We start from the raw sequence: 19553 nt of genomic DNA on the forward strand, positions 1-19553 counted from the left end.
TATCTTCTGGTTCAGAAAGTGTTCAGGAAAAAATGACCATCTCCTGACACTATAGATGTGTCCTGAGTGTTCCATTACGGTTGTGCATTCTCCATTTATAGAAAAACAGTTGTGTGGGGTGCTGTGTGGTTTCCGGGCTGTATGGCCGTGTGCTAGCAGCCTTCTCTCCTGACGTTTCGCCTGCATCTGTGGCTGGCATCTTCAGAGGATCTGAAGATGCCAGCCACAGATGCAGGCGAAACGTCAGGAGAGATTGCTGCTAGAACACGGCCAGACAGCCCGGAAACCACACGGCACCCCAGTGATTCCGGCCGTGAAAGCCTTCGACAATACATTAAACAGTTGTGTGTTGCAGAAAGCCAGACTTCATTACTGAGAACATCTATATTTGGCAACCTGAATGAATTATATAAATCTGCACAATTTTCTCAGTTGCATAATTTTCTTTTTTTTAAAAAAAACAACAACCCTAGTCTTGCATCATTATTTCTGCTAATCATGGAGAAAGGTCAGAGAACTATGTAAGGCTTTGAAGTCCCAGTCCATGAACAATTGGAAATCTTATGCGTTGATGCCTCTTACATCAATGGAGCAGCAGTGGTGTAGTGGTTAAGAGCAGGTGTACTCTATAATCTGGAGGAACCGGGTTTGATTCTCTGCTCTTCCACCTGAGCTGTGGAGGCTTATCTGGGGAATTCAGATTAGCCTGTGCACTCCCACACACGCCAGCTGGGTGACCTTGGGCTAGCCACAGTTCTTCAGAGCCCTCTCAGCCCCACCTACCTCACAGGTGTTTGTTGTGAGGGGGGAAAGGAAAGTTGTTTGTAAGCCTCTTTGAGTCTCTTTACAGAAGAGAAAGATGGGGTATAAACCCAACTTCTCCTGTTCCTCTTTCTCCTCCTCCTCTTTCTCCTCCTGTGATTTCACCAGGCATTGTCCAAAGACTTTCAAGGCTGGCAAAATCTGTGGCAAGCGTACATGCCAAAATGGCCTAAAACTTGAAGATAATTATACTGGTCCTTTTTTCTGGGCAGTTGTAAGATCTACAAGGTGCAGCTTCCACACCTACATGTGAAGCCCTTTGAGCTTTCTAAAGCAATTCAAAGAATTTTTTATTGGGAACCATTGCTGTGGGAATTGAGCCCAGCCCTTTCCTACTGGTACCGTGTTTCCCCGAATATAAGACAGTGTCTTATATTAATTTTTGCTCCCAAAGATGCGCTATGTCTTATTTTCAGGGGATGTCTTATTTTTCTGTGTTCTGTTCGTCGGGCATGCTTCCAAACAAAAACTTTGCTTTGTCTTACTTTCGGGGGATGCCTTATATTTCGCACTTCAGCAAAACCTCTACTATGTCTTATTTTTCGGGGATGTCTTATATTAGGGGAAACAGGGTAGTAATAGCGCACCTGGTGGGTTGCCATTTCACCTCTTACCTTTTTCGTTTTTGCTTAGATAGTCCTGTACCTCCGAATGTGTCTCGCTCACAGTGCAGGCATCGTGCCCACCTCCCAGAGCTTAGCCGACATGCAGGATCACGCTCCAGCCATCGGCCGCTATATAAGAAACCTCCTGTCCGGACATTTTATAATATCCTCTTCCTCATCCTCGAAAGGTGGCGAAAGCAACCCCGTGCAGATCTACATAAGTCTCCTTCAGCAGCTGCTGTCTAGTGTTGGAGGTGAGAAATCTTGAGCCACAGACCTGAAAGATCTTCTTTTGTTTGTTGCTTGGAGAAGACTGTCTCATGGGCGAGTCGTTCAGGTGATGTTTCAAAACACGAATGCAGCTACTTTATCAGGCGTGTAGGAAGGTCCAGTCCTAGGAATTTAAGAGTTACCTCCTGGGTTTGTCTAAGGCACACTTGGTTTAGTATTTTGTTTCCATTTGCCAGCCAGTTGCCCGTGAGCATCGTCAAGCAGGCCGTTTTGTATCTTTTATGTCCCCGTCATCTAGTATTCAGAGGTAATGCTGTCTTTTATCATGGCAGTTCCTTATAGCTCTTATTTAAACAGCGGTTGCTGGACCCATCTTTTTTCCCAAGGCCCCTTCTGCACAGCAACAGTATAACAGTTGCAGTCGTGATAGAGCAGTGGTGGTGAACCTATGCCACGGGTGCCAGAGGTGGCACTCAGAGCCCTCTCTGTGGGCATGTTCAAACAGAGTGCCCCCCCCCCCCCACATCTAGGCTGGCCTGGCCTGCTGGGCTTGATTATTAGCATTAAACCTAACACCCAGTTTTGGGGAAGAAGTAGGTAACCCTGTTACCAGCGGTGGGATTCAGCAGGTTCGCACCACTTCGGTAGAACCAGTTGCTAAAATTGTGCTTGTAAACAACCAGTTGTTAAATTACTTTAATCCCACCACCGGAACCTGCTGTTAAATTATTTGAATCCCACCACTGCCTGTTAAGCGCCTGTTAAACCCCACTGGTTTTCATGCGAAGAACTAAAGCACGATCCTTTACCTGGGAGTACGCTCGGTTGCTGGCAATGGGGCTTGCTTCTGAGAAAACCCTCCTAGGGTCATAATTCACCCATTGGAAGAGTTGCACGGTTGCTTCAAAGCAAAGCCACCAACTACCACCAAGCCTACTCCTGAGTAGCGCACGCCTCGAAGCCCACCGTTTTTTCTAAACTAAAACCTCAGTGTTCAGGTTAAATTGCCGGGTTGGCACTTTGCGATAAATAAGTGGGTTTTGGGTTGCAATTTGGGCACTCTGTCTCGAAAAGGTTTGCCATCACTGTGATAGAGGAACCCGTTTTCCTGTTTTTGCGTTCACATGCAACCATGCAGACAGTGATTGGAGCCCACAGAAACAATCCGGGTTGCCGTCACGCCTTTGCACGGAGACATGTCTATTTTTTTTAAAGTTACTTCCCACCAATCCGCAGCTACGCAGGCATGCACAAATGAACCCCCACAGCCATGCTGAGGTCCCACGATCACGCAATTCATCTGCACCTGTGTAGCTACGCAGATACAAGCTGCGAAATTATAAAAAAGGAAAAGCAGCTGCAACCTGGGATTTTCAAAAAGACTCGCTTGTTTAGTGATTTTCAAAAAACCCAGTTTGTGGGAAATAACACGGGGCAGACTTATTTGGGGGGCAGGATCTGTACAAAGTCCCACCACAAAATGTTTCCTTTAGTGTCCTACACTCGTGTTTATTGGCCTGTGTGAAAGATGCCTTTATAAAAAGACATCTTGTGCCTATGGCTAAGGCAGTGACAGTTACATCTTTGGTAGCCTCCGTACCCCTGCTTTTAACCTTTTTGTTACCTTGGTATTTAATATTATCTACTTTAGTAATTGTGTTTTTTAAAGTTTGATTCTTTCCTTCTGTTCCTTTTCCTCGGTTGATCACCTGGATGGAACTTGGATGCCAAGAAATATTTTAATTGTTTAACAGTGGTGATTTTAAATTGCGTATGAACTACTGATTGTATAAACCATAGGTGTCAAACTTGCGGCCCTCCAGATGTTGTGGACTACATGATGCTGGCAGGGGACGATGGGAACTGTAGTCCATAACATCTGGAGGGCGGTGAGTTTGACACTTGTGGTATAAACTGTTAGCCGCCCTGAGCCTAACCTTGATCAGGGAACAGCAAGGAAAAAAATCTACATGATGATAATAATCTAAGCTAGTGGCTGTCACCACATAATTTGAGGTTCTATGCCTTATTGGTGAGGATTTCCCAGGACACTAAAGGAAACATTTTTTGGGGGAACTTTGAATAGATCCCACCCCCCAAATAAGTCTGCCCCGTGTTATTTCCCACAAACTGTGTTTTTTGAAAATCACTAAACAAGCGAATCTTTTTAAAAATCCCGGGTTGCAGCCGCTTGCGAGCAAACGGCTGGGCAGGAGGGACTTAATTCACTTCCCTTTTCCTTTTTTATAATTTTGCAGCTTATATCTGCGTAGCTACACAGGTGCAGATGGTCGTATCGTGGGACCTCAGCATGGCTGTGGGGGTTCATTTGTGCATGCCTGCGTAGCTACGGATTGGTGGGAAGTAACTAAAAAAAAATAGACATGTCTCCGTGGAAAGGCGTGACGGCAACCCAGGTTGTTTCTGTGGGCTGGTTTTGTAGAATCCGTTACGTTCTGGCTGGAGAGAATGGAAACTGGAGGTTGGTTGTTCTTTGGTGGTCCAGGTGGGGCAATCTGGACACTAGAAGGAGAAAGTTCCTCCTGGAGGAAAGCAGGATCCTTTGCAGGAATCAATTTGCAAACACTGCTTTCTTTTTATTTTGTAAATTGTCAGAACTTCTCTCCCTCACCACAGGAGACTCAGGACTTAACTGTAGTGTAGTGGTTAAGAGTGGTGGACTCTTATCTGGAGAACAGGGTTTGATTCCCCATTCCTCCACTTGTGCAGCTGAGTCTTATTTGGTGAACTGGATTTGTTTCCCCGCTCCTACACACGAAACCTGTTGGGTGACCTTGGGCTAGTCACAGTTTGTAGTAATGCACTGCTGACCCAGCAGCACCGTGGTAGAACGTTGGAACACCAACGGACCTACGGCCTCCTGGTCGCACCGCACCCCCACTCCTCATCCCCCTATGAGTCACGGGTCATGAACTGTCTGGCTCAGCCACCGGGCGCAGGGACAATGGTCTTGCCCCCAGGTGAGGATTAGGCTCAGGCAGCTTACGCTCCTCTCCTGATCGTGCTTTCAGCCAGGTGAGATCATGCATCACATGATGATCTCCAGGTCTCCGGTCTCCAGCTCATCTCCCTACCCACCTCCTGCACACAATGGTTCCCTAATAAAGGTGCCAGAGACCAGCACAGGGCAGAGTTGTCAGGATCACGAAATCCTCAAGGCTTCCTGTTGCTGACGGCTCTCCCGCCAGATGAAACCTCCTCCGCGTCTCGCCTATTCCTTAGCGACGACCCTGCGGGGTTGACTACACAGTTCTCTCTCAAAACTCTCTCAGCCCCATCTACTCCACAAGGTGTCTGTTATGAGGATAGGAAAGGAAAGAGTTTATAAGCCGCTTTTGAGACTCCTTAAGGTTAAAGCGGGGTGTAAATCCAAACTCTTCTTCCTCTACATGCAGTGGTACTTTGCACTTCCATTGTCTTCCATTTCCTCCAGCCCTCTTAAGATTTTCCCATCCCCTCTTACATCACTTCCTTTCACCACAGCGACACCGGAAGTGGCATCACTTCCAGTATCGCGGGATTTTGGCAGCTGCGCCAGTCATTCTTCCATCTTTCCTGCTTTTGGGTTCTGTGTGGGTGAGTCCCAGATGGTGTGATTTCTCCTGCCTTGTAACTTTGGAGTTATTTTTGTGTCTGTCTTCAGGGGAGGAAAAGGAAATCCAATTGTCATTTCCCCCAATTACAAGTTACAATTTTTTGGGTGATAATCTAATTTTGGCATAGCCTGGTTATAAGTAATTGCTTATGACAACAGTTACATAAGTTTGATTCCCAGCTCTGCCGCCTGAGCTGTGGAGGCTTATCTGGGGAATTCAGATTAGCCTGTACACTCCCACACACGCCAGCTGGGTGACCTTGGGCTAGTCACAGCTTCTCGGAGCTCTCTCAGCCCCACCTACCTCACAGGGTGTTTGTTGTGAGGGGGGAAGGGCAAGGAGATTGTCAGCCCCTTTGAGTCTCCTGCAGGAGAGAAAGGGGGGATATAAATCCAAGCTCTTCTTCTTCTTCTTCTTGATCACAAGGTCAAATTAATTTTGATCTTGAGATGACAATATTTTCTGGGCTCCAGAAGCTGGCAATCCAGTTTTGCCTGCGGACTGCGTTCCCCCCCGCCCTTGTCTTGACTGAGTGAGATATATGTCACAAATAGAAGAATTTGGCTTGGTTTCATCTGCTTGTTTCTTACTTCAAGGTGTCTAAAGCATTGAGCCGTAGCATAAACGACTTGTCAGCGCATGCAAAGTGTCCTTGGTATTGAGAATGTGTCTTTTTAAAGACGGTCCTGCTGGACACGTCTTCCCAATCATGTGCAAATCTTTTTAGAGCATCCGGATGTCATGAGTGCCACTTTGTGAAATGTTGTGCATGTGGGATGTTGTGACTGATCTTTCTGTGAGTCACGGTGTCACCTAGTTGGGCTGCTTGGGGGATTCTGAGGCTCCTATGTTCTTAAAGACTTCTCTCCAGTATCCTGAGAATCCTAGATTTCAGGTTTTTTAGAAGTAAGTTTCTAGCCTCAGTTGTTTCAGATTAAGTTGTGATGACAAATTGTTCCGATGCAGGTTTGGAGCTCCAAACCAGCTTTTTATTTTTCCCGTACGGCTCGACTTGCTCAGCCTTAACTTTAAAAAAGGAACCTTACGTAATCGTTTGCATTGTGTTTGGAATGTTGCTGGCATGTTTGCATTTTAGGCAATACATGAGATCAGATATTCAAAGCAAAACTGTTTTAATTAGCGGATATCTATGTGAGTGAGTGCCCAAGTTGATACTATCTGTTCTTTTCCCCCCCTTTTTTTAAATGTAGGCTTGCCCGTAATGTACTGTCTCCTGGAGGTTGTCTCAGTCTATCCTGAGAAACTAGCAGCAAGATTTGTAGACAAAATGGATTGGATAAAGGTAAATTAAAACAGTTATAAAAGATGCGTGGCTTTATCTCGGTCAATACTGCATTTTGCTCACACAAGACAGAGGCTCATTCCGCACATGCAGAGTAATGCACTTTCAAACTGCTTTCAGTGCTCTTTGAAGCTGTGCGGAATCGCAAACTTGCAAACAGTTGTGAAAGTGGTTTGAAAATGCATTATTTTGCGTGTGCGGAAGGGGCCAGAGAGTTTATGTTTGAGAATAAAAACGGTTCGAAGAAAATTGAAATGGTTCAAAGAAAATGGTTGAAATTGAATAGAATTGCTACGATCCAGTGAAGAAGATCTGTGCGTCAGAACATGTTTCTCTGTACGACTTTTTCGATTAAATGGTTTCAGCAGTAGAGCAACTGAAATATTAGATTCTCCCCCGGGTTGGGGGGCATCTTGTGGCTGGTTCCCATTGTCCTTTTCAGGACTTGGGTCTACACTGAATATTTTTGTTATCAATGCTGTGTTAGCCGCCATTCTGCTTGTGTGGCACACGATTATGTCGGTGGATCAGATGAAGCTTTCTGTGAAATGGTAGCTAAATTTCTCTTTGATGTAACGAAGGCTTCGGAATGAAATACGGATATGCAACCGTTGAACATCAGTGAGAGTCTGATTGATTTTATACATGATTATATAGTTTAGGCTGTGATTTTGTAATATTTTTTTTGTATGCCAATAAAGGCTTTGCATTGCATTGCATGTTGGTGGAGCCTATGTCACGGATATAGCAGACGGGGCTGCAGGAATTATGACTGTATAGAATTCTTCATTACCATATTTTTTCCTCCTTCTCCTGCAGTTGTAACTTTGGGGAAGGTGTGATCTATTCCTGTCTCAAGAAGGACTGTTGGATGGTTGAATGTGTCTATTTATTAACCAAATGCGGGTTGGCAGTGATGCATACTTAACATCTTCCCTCCTCTCTACGGAACCATTTCAGAGTCTTATGAATACGAATAAAGAAGAAATGCGGGAGCTAGCTGCTCTGCTTTATTCAGTGGTTTTGACAACAGTATCGGAGAACGAATTTAAGACATCGGTTCAACAGCTGATCAAAACAGCTAAGGACAATCATGTAACATTACTTACCTTTGCTTGTTTGTTATTTTTATTAAAAGTAACGAAATACGTTGGGAAAAGACGGTTAAGGGGAGGAGACATGAAAAGAGTTTTATAAAATTACATACGGGTGGTAGAGAAAGTGACTATAAAGAATTTCATCTCCATTATTACCAGTAAACAAATCCAGTTCATGCAAAAGGAAGCACTTCTTTAGTCAATGAGTAATTCGGTTGGGTGCTGTGTGGTTTCCGGGCTGTATGGCCGTGTTCTAGCAGCATTCTCTCCTGACGTTTCGCCTGCATCTGTGGCTGGCATCTTCAGAGGATCTGATCTGATCCTCTGAAGATGCCAGCCACAGATGCAGGCGAAACGTCAGGAGAGAATGCTGCTAGAACACGACCATACAGCCCGGAAACCACACAGCACCCAAGTGATTCTGGCCGTGAAAGCCTTCGACAATACAATGAGTAAGTCAATTGTGGAATTCGCTGCTGATGGATGCAGTGGTGGCTGTTATTGTAGTTTGCTCGACAAAAGGGATTAGTCATATGCTTTCAGTTCAAAGATACAGAAGTCTGTCCATTCAACAGGGCATTATAGACATGCTTCCTCTTTTCTTGATCCTTGGAATAGCTGAGACTTGGGGACCTTTGGGAACTATGTGGGGTATGGTACACAGTTCTGCAACTGAAAGGGGATTCATTCAGTGACGTAGGTATAAATGTTTTTTGGGGCAGGTTGTGAACTTGGGGGCGAGACCACACCCCCACCCCACCCCACCTCTGGGGGCATGGTCACACCTTCCCAAGGCCTGCCCCCCCTCAGTTCCACCCCCGCCTGAAGTCAGGGCTCTGCTGGCCCCCGCCTGGAGACGGAGGATTTGCCCCTGCCTGGCTCCGCCCCCCCACCGGCTGAGTCGGCAGCCAGAAGTCCCTTCTGCCCTCCCCTCCAGAGAGACATTGGCAATTGAGGGACTCCTTCCAAATTCCATTAGCAGAAAGCACTTCTTTTGGAACCATGGGTCTGAAATTATTAGCTCTCAAGGCACTACTGTGCATTTCTTGCTAACATTTATTTAAACACTCATCAAGTATTTTAAACAAACGTTTAGTTCAGTTTTTTGTTTATCAGCAACAGTCGCTAACAATAAAACAGAACAAGTTTTAGTTTCACAGTTCATTTATCCTTAGATCCCCCCCCCCCCTCCCCTGGTCTCTGTTGAGGCTTACTTAGGATTGTCAACCAAAATGAGGTAATATTTATCCTTTTTTGCTGAGAAGTTAGAAATGTTAGCCCTGTTGATGGTGGTCGAAATTTTGCCAGTTACTTAATTGTTGGGAGGGCCCCTGTCAAACGTGTGTATGATTTACTTGTGGAATTACTCGTAACATTCTAAGTGTTGATGTTTTATCAGTATGTGAACTAAATTCCCCTGTAGAATCTGGAAATGCAACACGGATCCTTGTTGGCTCTAGGATTCACAGTAGGACAGTATTTGTCAAAGAAGAAAGCCAGGATGGCAGAACTTCATGACCTTGAGCAGCCAGACTCTATTGTTGTTCCAGAGCAAGATCAGCTGATCAAATCAACCACTGGGACTATAGGTCAGTCTGCACCATTTTTACTTTGCTTGTATTGTGAGCCCTCTAATGGATTTCATCACAGTACTTGGGATGAAGTTTCTCTTCTGACCTTTTCCACTGCCTTCACCCTAGTCAGAGGTGGGATCCAGCAGGTTCTCACAGGTTCCCGAGAGTAGGTTACTAATTATTTGTGTGTGCCGAGAGGGGGTTACTAATTGGTGATTTTGCCACGTGATTTTTGCCTTAGTTACGCCCCTCCTCTCAGCAGTAGCACGCAGAACTTGAAGCAGTCTAGCAGGAGGTGCACCGGCGTGCGTGGCAGCCTGCGCCTGTGTGCATTCGTTTTCTGCCCAAGGACCGGCGCAGAGGCTGCGTCCTTGCCACAGCTCCGCCCCGGAATGCCCCGCCCCTGGAATGCCCAGCCCCGCCCCCGTCGTGCCCCGCCACACTCCATTGGCGCTACGCCACAGTTTGAATCCCACCACCATGGGAACCTGTTACTAAATTTTTTGGAACCCACCACTGACCCTAGTCCACATTGTTGCCTGCCCTTGGGAGGCCAACCACACAATTCTCATATCATAATAGTGTTCTCTTCCAGCTCATTGATCGGGAATTGGTACAACTGTTCTTTGGTGCTTTGGCACTCAGTTCTTAACAAGACTTTCCTGTTCTTTGTGTGTGTCTTTATGCAGCATTTCTCTAGCTTGTTGACATGAAAACACATGTAACAGGTAAACGTTCCAAAATAGAGGAATGTATTGCTGTTGTCTAACCAGACATACAGTTAGAACAGTACTTGTTTTTCGAGAGAGGCTAATTAATGTCTGGATCCTGGTGACCCTACAAAGCATTTTCAAAGAAAAAAAAAGAAAAGAAAAAAATGATGATTCCTCTCCTGCCTAGAGCAGCTTACAAAGTAAAAATAAAAATTTACCAAAACGAGACATTAAAAGGTATTCATTAAAATTCAGCATCAAAAAAACCCAGCTCAGCATAAAATCATAGACCATAAAAGCAAACCAGTGACAAACAGTACAATACAATAAACCTTTATTAGGCATAAATAATTCTGCATACAGTATGTTCGTATCATAAACAACAATACAACGAGGAATCCAATACACTAAGTTAGGATAAATTATGCACAAACTTTCTGGAGACCTGTTGTGATAGCCATATGTTAATTAAAACCAATTTGAACGACTTCTCATGTTTGTTACAATGACTTGAGCCTCAGACATTAAATCAATGTAATTTAGATGATTTGATACATCGAGGGACACATTTTAGTACCGTCTTTGAGATATTACTTCCGCTAGATATGTAGCGACCCTAAAGGTTATCTCAGAAGATGCATCACTAAGTAAATACTTCACTACATAAGCCGAAGGCAAATTTGTTTTAGCTTTAATAATCGGGGTTATATAGTGACTACGTAATGCAGAGTGTAGCTGACATTCTAGGAGGATATGCTGTATTGTATCCACGGCATTTACAGAGCATGGGCATCGTCTGTCAGCGAATAAAACACTAGTGACAAACTTAAATAGAGGGTTTTTTTTAAATCAACCCCTTAATTAAAAATCTGAGTGAATGGAAATGTTTTGACTGGGCATCTAAAGGAAAGCCGAGTTGGCGCCAGGTGGGCCTCAGTGGGAATCATATTCCTCAACCAGGTGCCACTACTGAAAAAGCCCTGGAGCAGCAGTGGCGTAGTGGTTAAGAGCAGGTGTACTCTAATCTGGAGGAACTAGGTTTGATTCCCCGCTCTGCTGCCTGAGCTGTGGAGGCTTATCTGAGGGATTCAGATTAGCCCGTACAGTCCAACACACACCAGCTGGGTGACCTTAGGCTAGTCACAGTTCTTGTGAGCTCTCTCAGCCCACCTACCTCACAGGGTGTTTGTTATGAGGGGGGAAGGGAAAGTTTGTAAGCCCCTTTGAGTCTCCTATAGGAGAGAAAGTGGGGATATAAATCCAACTCTTCCTCTTCTGACAAATCTTAACTGGTGGGCCAAACAATATGAGAAGAGGCTGTCCTTTAAGTGCCCTGGCCCCAAGCTACTTAGGGGTTTAAAGGTAAGAATCAGCCCTTTGAATTCTGCCTGGAAACCAATGTGCAGCCAGTACACATCTTTCACCCCTGGGATGAGATGTTTTGACTGGGCATCTAAAGGAAAGCCGAGTTGGCGCCAGGTGGGCCTCAGTGGGAATCATATTGGATAATAGCCTGGATGCGTTTGGACAAGCTGGATTTCCTGGCCTGTTTTCTGAGACAGCCTTGTGTAAAACACATTATAGTAACCTAACCTGGATACAGTCAGAGCATGGATCACTGTGGCCAGCTGATGCTGATAAAAGGCACTATGTGCCACAGAGGAGATCTGTGCCTCCATCTGTAGGCCAGGATCCGGCATGACCCCCCCAGCTAACCAAAGATGAGATAACTGAGTTTTTGTAGTATCATAAAGAAAAATGTTTTGAAGTTCTGAGAGGTAGTCTGCTCATGACAGCTACATCTCTCTTCATTGGGATGTTGTATAGAACGTCTTAGATCCTGTAGTAAATTTATGAGAAGAGGGTCGATTTTTGCCAATTTCCCTTTGCTGTGGACCACCCATCCATCTTTTCTACTGTTCTGGAGGTTCCCCTGTCCCTCAAAAGCAACGTTTTGGGCTGCACCCAGGGAGGAGGAAAGACTCTTCTGGTGATGGAAGTGTCTCCCCTTAGGAGAGACTCACAGAGGGATCCAAGCCAGGGTTCCAGGTATACCTGTGGGCACAAGTTCCATAAACCTTTCTGCTAGGTGGCACCACATTTATTATGGAACCTGTTTACTTGTGGAGAAATTGGTTTGTGCTTCAAAATACCACCCCCTGCCCCATCTTGTCTCTGGAAGATAAAGGAGATTGTGGGGGGACATGATTGCTCTCTTTAAGTCTTTGAAGCGTTGTCATTTAGAAGAGGACAGGGAACTATTCCCCTTGGTAGCGGAGGATAGGGGTCGCAATTATGGGTTTAAATTACAGGCAGAAAGGAACCAGCCTGATAATAGGAAAAAATAATTTTAAAGAGTTGTGTAACCGTGGAATTGACTGCCAGGGAGGTGGTGAGCTCCCCCTCACTGGCAGTCTTTAAGCAGTGGCTGGACAAACACTTGTCTGAGATATCCTGGGCTGATCCTGCATTAAGCAGGGGGTTGGACTAGATGGCCTGTATGGCCCTTCCAACTCTATGATTCTGTGAGTGGGTGCTGAGCGTGTAGAGGTTAGTCATTGCTGATCTAAGATCATAGTCAGAATAAGACTCCATCACCATTATGTTCTTATTAGGACTAATAAAAGGAAACATTTCTTCACGCAACACGTGATTGGTGTTTGGAATATGCTGCCACAGGAGGTGGTGATGGCCACTAACCTGGATAGCTTTGAAAAGGGCTTGGACAGATTTATGCCAGAGAATTCGATCTCTGGCTACCAATCTTGATCCTCCTTGATCTCAGATTGCAAATGCCTTAGCAGACCAGGTGCTCAGGAGCAATAGCAGCAGAAGGCCAATGCTTTCACCTCCTGCATGTGAGCTCCCAAAGGCACCTGGTGGGCCACTGCGAGTAGCAGAGTGCTGGACTATATGGACTCTGGTCTGATCCAGCAGGCTCTTTCTTATGTTCTTATAGGATGAGTAATCACCATAGTCCTGTGTAATCTCGCTTTTAGTCTTGTATAGTATGATTTATTCCTGATCATAAATACTGGAGAAATCTTACATTGCTGTCCAATGCAAAGTTACTCCAGTATAAGCTGACTGAAATCAATGAGCTGAGACAGGAATAACTCTGCTTAGAAGTATTCTGTTAGTGTTCTTTGAGGCTTCTTAAATGTGTGATATTGGCTTTTTAAAAGTGGGAAACCTGTTTGCTTTTTCCATAGGTTCTTTTCTAGATAGCACCTCGCCACTTCTAGCAATAGCTGCTTGCACAGCACTGGGGGAAATCGGCAGGAATGCTCCTCTACCCATCCCTAATGAAGGCACTGGATTCACAAAACTCCACCTGGTGGAAAGCTTGCTAGCCAGGATTCCTTCTGGTAAAGAAACAAATAAGGTGAGATTGCGTGGTGGCATTGTAATTCGTCATTTTTTTACATTTGTGCTTTAAAGAATAAGGGTTTCTTTTCTATGTGAAGCAGATATAAATAGCCTTCCCGTGGCAAAAATTAAAGCGAATAAAACTGCCGAAAAAAGGTTTAAATTCTTTTTTTTTTTGTACTGTCACCTTTTTGCGAAAATGTAGCTATTGGTGATATATCTACAGTGAATATATTCAGAAATCTGCATCAGCTTATAAGGCAGCTTTTGAATGAATTGGTTCTGATTTTTGGCAATGTAGACCGACCCTATGTGTAGAGTAGTGTAGTGTGGACCTGTAGTGTAGGCAGGTCCATTCTAAGGATGCCAGCTTTAGGTAGAGCCTGCAGATTGTCAGGAATTAGATGGCAGTGATCAGTTTGCTTGGAGAAATCAGCTGTTTTGGAAGATGGACTCTGTGGCATTATACACTGCTGAGGTTTCACACCCCAAGATCTCTAGGAATTTCCCAGCTTGGAGTTTTGAGTTTGGATTTATATCCCCCCTTTCTCTCCTGCAGGAGACTCAAAGGGGCTGACAATCTCCTTGCCCTTCCCCCCTCACAACAAACACCCTGTGAGGTAGGTGGGGCTGAGAGCGCTCCAAGAAGCTGTGACTAGCCCAAGGTCACCCAGCTGGCTTGTGTGGGAGTGTACAGGCTAATCTGAATTCCCCAGATAAGCCTCCAAAGCTCAGGCGGCAGAGCTGGGAATCAAACCCGGTTCCTCCAGATTAGATACACGAGCTCTTAACCTCCTACGCCACTGCTGCTCCTTGGAGTTGGCAGCTGTACCTGCTAGCCGTTTGCTCAAGGGCCTACACGTATAGGACCCAGTGTATAGAGTTCCAGTCTGTGTGATCTGTTCTGTTCTTCCAATACAGTTCAGTCTTGAATGCTTTTGAAAATTCCGTCTGACTGATACTGGTGGTTAAATGCATCTGTTTGGGGCTGGGTTTGAATGGGATTTTTCACAATAATGACCTCAGCTGGACTTCACAGTGATATCCACGTCCCGCTTTCAAATCCTTCTTCAAAACCCACATTTCCTAGCTTGAATTCCAACCTAGTATGGGCACACATTCATATTTTTTCTACTCTTTTCACTTATTTTGCTGCCCCCATTGTTGAAATGTAGACTGTAAACTCCTTGGAGCATTAACCAGTGTTTTTAACTGGCATTAGCATAGTGAAAGGACTATATAGATCAATATTGTTTTATGATTATCTTGCATTGTGATAATGTTCAGCATGAATGAATATAATGAATACGATGTCTTTGCCCTGGGCAGATATAATGTTTCCTGCCTGGACAAGAGTTGTGCTCCATGAAACAGTATTGTATCAGTACAAGTGTTTAACCATGGTTAGCTTTAAACCACAGTTAGCAATAATCGTTAAGAGTAGGTTTGCAGATTGACCATGGTTATCAATAACACCAGTGCAATAGCTGTCACAGAAAATGGAGAGAAGGGGAGGAATTCACACCCAAGAGGTGTGGACAAAGCACATAAAATACTGGTAAACCAGAAATGTTGTATTTGTATTGGTCTATACAGCTAGGCATGTAAAATGTCTGCCACGTTGAGGTGGGAAAATGACCTCTTCTGTCTCTTTCAGATGAAAGAACGAGCTATACAGACACTGGGTTACTTTCCAGTGGGAGACGGAGACTTTCCTCACCAGAAGATACTCTTGCAAGGACTAATGGATTCTGTGGAGGTAAAGATCTAACACTACTGGGGTGCTGTGTGGTTTCTGGGCTGTCTGGCTGTGTTCTAGCAGCATTCTCTCCTGACTTCTCGCCTGCATCTGTGGCTGGCATCTTCAGAGGATCTGATGGTAGGAAAGGAAAGCAAGTGGAGTATATATACTGCGAGGTCAATAGGTGAGGCCATCTGAATAGTCAGGAGAGAATGCTGCTAGAACACGGCCATACAGCCTGGAAACCACACAGCACCCCAGTGATTCCGGCTGTGAAAGCCTTCGACAATACATCTAACCCTACTCTCTACCCAAAAAGAACATTTTGCCTAAAATGAACATTCAGCTTAAAAATCAAGGTTTAATTCTGCTTTTCACATGTCCGTGTTTTTGTAAAGGAACCTCATTTGCAGTAGGTTTTTAAGATTCACTTGACTCTTGGTTGAGACTGAAGGTACTGTACAGTGCTATGCACTTTCCTTCCATGTTCCATTCCTGGTGTCAGTGTATCTCTTCTTTTAAATTGCCTGTTGGATCAGCTAATCAGGTTTATAATTTCACGTGCTTTTTCTCTTTCCTTTGAAGCCAAGTAATAGTAATTAAGTAGCATTTATGTAGTACATTCTGTGATGGCAACACAGTACTTTTGCCAACAATATTATAAGGTAGGCCATAGTATCAACTATGTATTGAGGAGATTGAGGCTGAGAGTATTGCTTACCTAAGATCATCTAATGAGTTTTTGCTGAAGTAATATTTGAAGTGGCAACCTTAGTCTCTCTAGGAGCAATCCTCAATAGGTCTACTCTGAAGTAAGTCCAACTTGGTTCATTGGGGTTCACTTCTAGAAAACTGTCCTTTGGCTTGTAGCCTTTGGCACTGTGCTTCACCAGCTCCCAACTTAAGAACATAAGAAAGACCCTACTGGATCAGACCAGAGTCCATCTAGTCCAGCACTCTGCTACTCACAGTGGCCCACCAGGTGCCTTTGGGAGCTCACGTGCAAGATGTGAAAGCAATGGCCTGCTGCTGCTGCTGCTCCTGAGCACCTGGTCTGCTAAGGCATTTGTAATCTCAGATCAAGGAGGATCAAGATTGGTAGCCATACATCGACTTCTCCATAAATCTGTCCAAGCCCCTTTTAAAGCTATCCAGGTTAGTGGCAATCACCACCTCCTGTGGCAGCATATTCCAAACACCAATCACGAGTTGCGTGAGGAAATGTTTCCTTTTATTAGTCCTAATTCTTCCCCCCAGCATTTTCAATGTATGCTTTCTGGTTTTAGTATTGTGAGAAAGAGAGAAAAATTTCTCTCTGTTGACATTTTCTACCCCATGCATAATTTTATTGACTTCAATCATATCTCTCCATAGATGTTTTCTCTCCAAACTAAGGAGTCCCAAACGTTCCAGCCTCTCCTCTTAAGGAAGGTGCTCCAGTCCCTCAATCATCCTGGTCTCCATTATGCATCTGTTAAAATGGATTGTTTCTCTCCAGGGGTCTTTCTTGCTTCAAAAATTTAGATTGATGGAAAATCCCTGCCTCTTCCAGAACATTTTTCCCAACCCCCATATGAGAACTGTGAAGTTGCATCAGGGTGGGGGAGGCTTGGCATTGAAGTGTGGCCGGTTTAAATGTTAGAAGGATGTTGATGACTTCCTCTGAACATCTTTGGTTACCTCATCCAAGAAGCCTGCACTACCCTTGTTCCTTTGACGTTCTGTGACATAAGGAACTGGTCTCTTGTCTAAGTTGCAGTGGCGTAGTGGCTGAGAGCAGGTGCACTCTGATCTGAAGGAACCGGATTTGACTCCCAGCCCTGCCGTTTGAGTTGTGGTGGCTTATCTGGGGAATTCAGATTAGCCTGTGCACTCCCACACACGCCAGCTGGGTGACCTTGGCCTAGTCACAGCTTTTCGGAGCTCTCTCAGCCCCACCCACCTCACAGGGTGTTTGTTGTGAGGGGGGAAGGGCAAGGAGATTATAAGCCCCTTTGAGTCTCCTACAGGAGAGAAAGGGGGATATAAATCCAAACTCTTCTTCTTCTAAGTAGAACCGTCAGTTCTTTCCCTGCCTTAGAAGAAGAAGTAGAAGAAGAAGAAGAGTTTGGATTTATATCCCCCCTTTCTCTCCTGTAGGAGACTCAAATGGGCTTACAAACTCCTTTTCCTTCCCCCTCACAACAAACACCCTGTGAGGTAGGTGGGGCTAAGAGAACTCCGAGAAGCTGTGACTAGCCCAAGGTCACCCAGCTGGCGTGTGTGGGAGCGTACAGGCTAATCTGAATTCCCCAGATAAGCCTCCACAGCTCAGGCGGCAGAGCGGGGAATCAAACCCGGTTCCTCCAGATTAGATACACGAGCTCTTAACCTCCTACGCCACTGCTGCTCCTTATCTTTTAGGCCAAGCAAATTGAGCTCCAGTTCACTGTTGGCGAAGCTATAACCAATGCTGCCATCGGAACCAGCTCCGTTGCTGCCCGCGACGCATGGATGGTGGCTGAAGAAGAGTATACCCCTCCGGCTGGTAAGTCTAGAGACGATCTAGAAAACGTTTGCAGGCACAAGGTTTTATTCCTTTCCCCCTGAATAAGTAACAGGTCGATATCAGTGGGAGCCTCTTACACTATGACTTTTCCGAAGTAAGCCGCTGTCCAATCCCATGTTCCTACGACAGTGTCGTGGAGATTTTATTGGTGAGAGATGGGAGGAGAAAGCTGAGAGCAAACATTTCCCAGGCACCCTCGGGTTTTCCAAGTCCGGTCTTCCCACACCTGGGAGCAGGGGATAAGTCCCCATCTTTTCTTTCATCCTGTAATAATCTTGTCTCGATTCTTTTTCTCCCCCCCTCCCCATTTCTTCAATCGCCACAGATGTGAAGGTTAATGACGTGGTCCCCTGGGTCTTGGATGTCATTTTGAACAAGCATATTGTCAGCCCCAACCCTCACGTAAGACAGGCTGCCTGCATCTGGCTTTTGTCACTGGCGAAGAAGCTGAGCAACCATAAAGAAGTGAAGGTAGGAAATGAATCAAGCACATGTGTGCTCTCTCTCTCCCTCCCTCCCTCTCTCCCTTGAATTTCTCCCTCCCCCTTTTTTGTTCTGCTTTGGATTTGAATTTTTTTTTGTTAACCTCTTCCTGCTTCTCCCCTGGGCTGGAGGACATCTTGTGGGCAGTTCCCACTGTCCCAGGAAATAAACTTTTCCCCTTTCCTGTTGTGCGGGACTGCCCCCTTCCCCTCAGTTTACTTCCTGCCTCCGTGGGGAGTAGACCTTTGGATTACCTGCTCTGCTCTCTTCCATCTCGAGACCTTCCTTTCCTCCCTTTCTCCATACCGCTTACGAGCCTCCCTGCGAGGCTGCCTTCCCTTCTCCAGCGCTCCCTTTTCAGCAAAGAGCCTTCTCAATCTCTACCTCTGTCTACCCTCCATCCTTCTCCTTCCTCTCCCTCTCCCAAACCCCAACCATGTGGTGGAGCTCTGGCTCTGACCTGCTGTCCACCGCCACGGGAGACTTCCTGCTGCAAGCTGGCCAGCAGCAGCATGCCACGGGCGCCCCAGACAGGGCCATCCCAGCAACATATACAAGGAAGACGGCGGCTGTTCCTGCTTTCTTCCTACTTCTCATCCTTTGTGCCTTTTTTTTATTTTTTTTTAATTTATTTATTTATTTATTTATTTATTTATTTATTTATTTTTCAAATTTATATCCTGCCCAACCCCCGAAGGGTGGACAACATAAAATTCAAATACAATAAGCATAAAAACAATATATAAATTAATCACTAAATAACATATTTAAAATGCAGCAAATTAATACATGATACAGCAATGCCTGCAAAATCCCTCTTAGACCCTCCCGAGGGAGAAAGAAAAAGAGTGGGTCCTACAGATGGAATGGACCCTACCTATAAGATGAAAAGGAGGGAGGGGGGGCACTTTCAGCGGCTGAACACCCCAAAAGCCCGGCAGAACAACTCCGTCTTACAGGCCCTGCGGAACTCACCAAGGTCCCGCAGGGCCCGGACCGCTGGAGGAAGAGTGTTCCGTAAAGGTCCTGGCCCGAGTGGAGGTCAGCCGTTTTGCCCTTCTGTATTCTGGCTTTCTGTTCTCCTTGAACTGCTGGCATTGGAAAAAAAGCATTGGAAACTTAGGGCCTCTGTGGACAAGCACCTTTTCCAAAACTCCCTTGACTATATAAGGCAGCGATACCCTGTGCTTCGGGAGCCATGCCTGATCCTTTGACGTGCCGCCCTGTAGCTCTTCTGAGCATTGTTTTCCAATATGGTTCCTGCAACATGGGGCTGGGTAGGTGGGTCAGGCACTGGCCTGGTGGGGCTTTTGGTTGTCTGGTTGATCTTACCTTGAAACAGCCATTGCCAGGAGAGCAAATAACCGTGAGCCTCCCTGAGGTTCAGGCCTCCTGTTAGGGCTGGAAGTAAACGTGGCTCTTTGGTTGATTGTAAATGCAATTGTGGCTG

The 19553-nt window shown here is 45.4% G+C and overlaps 1 protein-coding gene across 1 annotated transcript in view; it reads left to right on the forward strand.

The window, feature by feature from the left end:
- The window catches only part of ECPAS (Ecm29 proteasome adaptor and scaffold), a 117756-nt gene that overhangs the window by 44201 nt on the left and 54002 nt on the right, over positions 1-19553 (forward strand). Inside the window, 8 exon segments of the mRNA XM_048504627.1 lie at positions 1456-1681; positions 6487-6578; positions 7539-7673; positions 9099-9264; positions 13175-13347; positions 14989-15090; positions 17476-17599; positions 17946-18091. Coding sequence (XP_048360584.1) covers positions 1456-1681; positions 6487-6578; positions 7539-7673; positions 9099-9264; positions 13175-13347; positions 14989-15090; positions 17476-17599; positions 17946-18091 — 1164 coding nt within the window.

This window comes from Sphaerodactylus townsendi, linkage group LG07 (genome assembly GCF_021028975.2).
Source record: "Sphaerodactylus townsendi isolate TG3544 linkage group LG07, MPM_Stown_v2.3, whole genome shotgun sequence".
Lineage (NCBI taxonomy): Eukaryota > Metazoa > Chordata > Lepidosauria > Squamata > Sphaerodactylidae > Sphaerodactylus > Sphaerodactylus townsendi.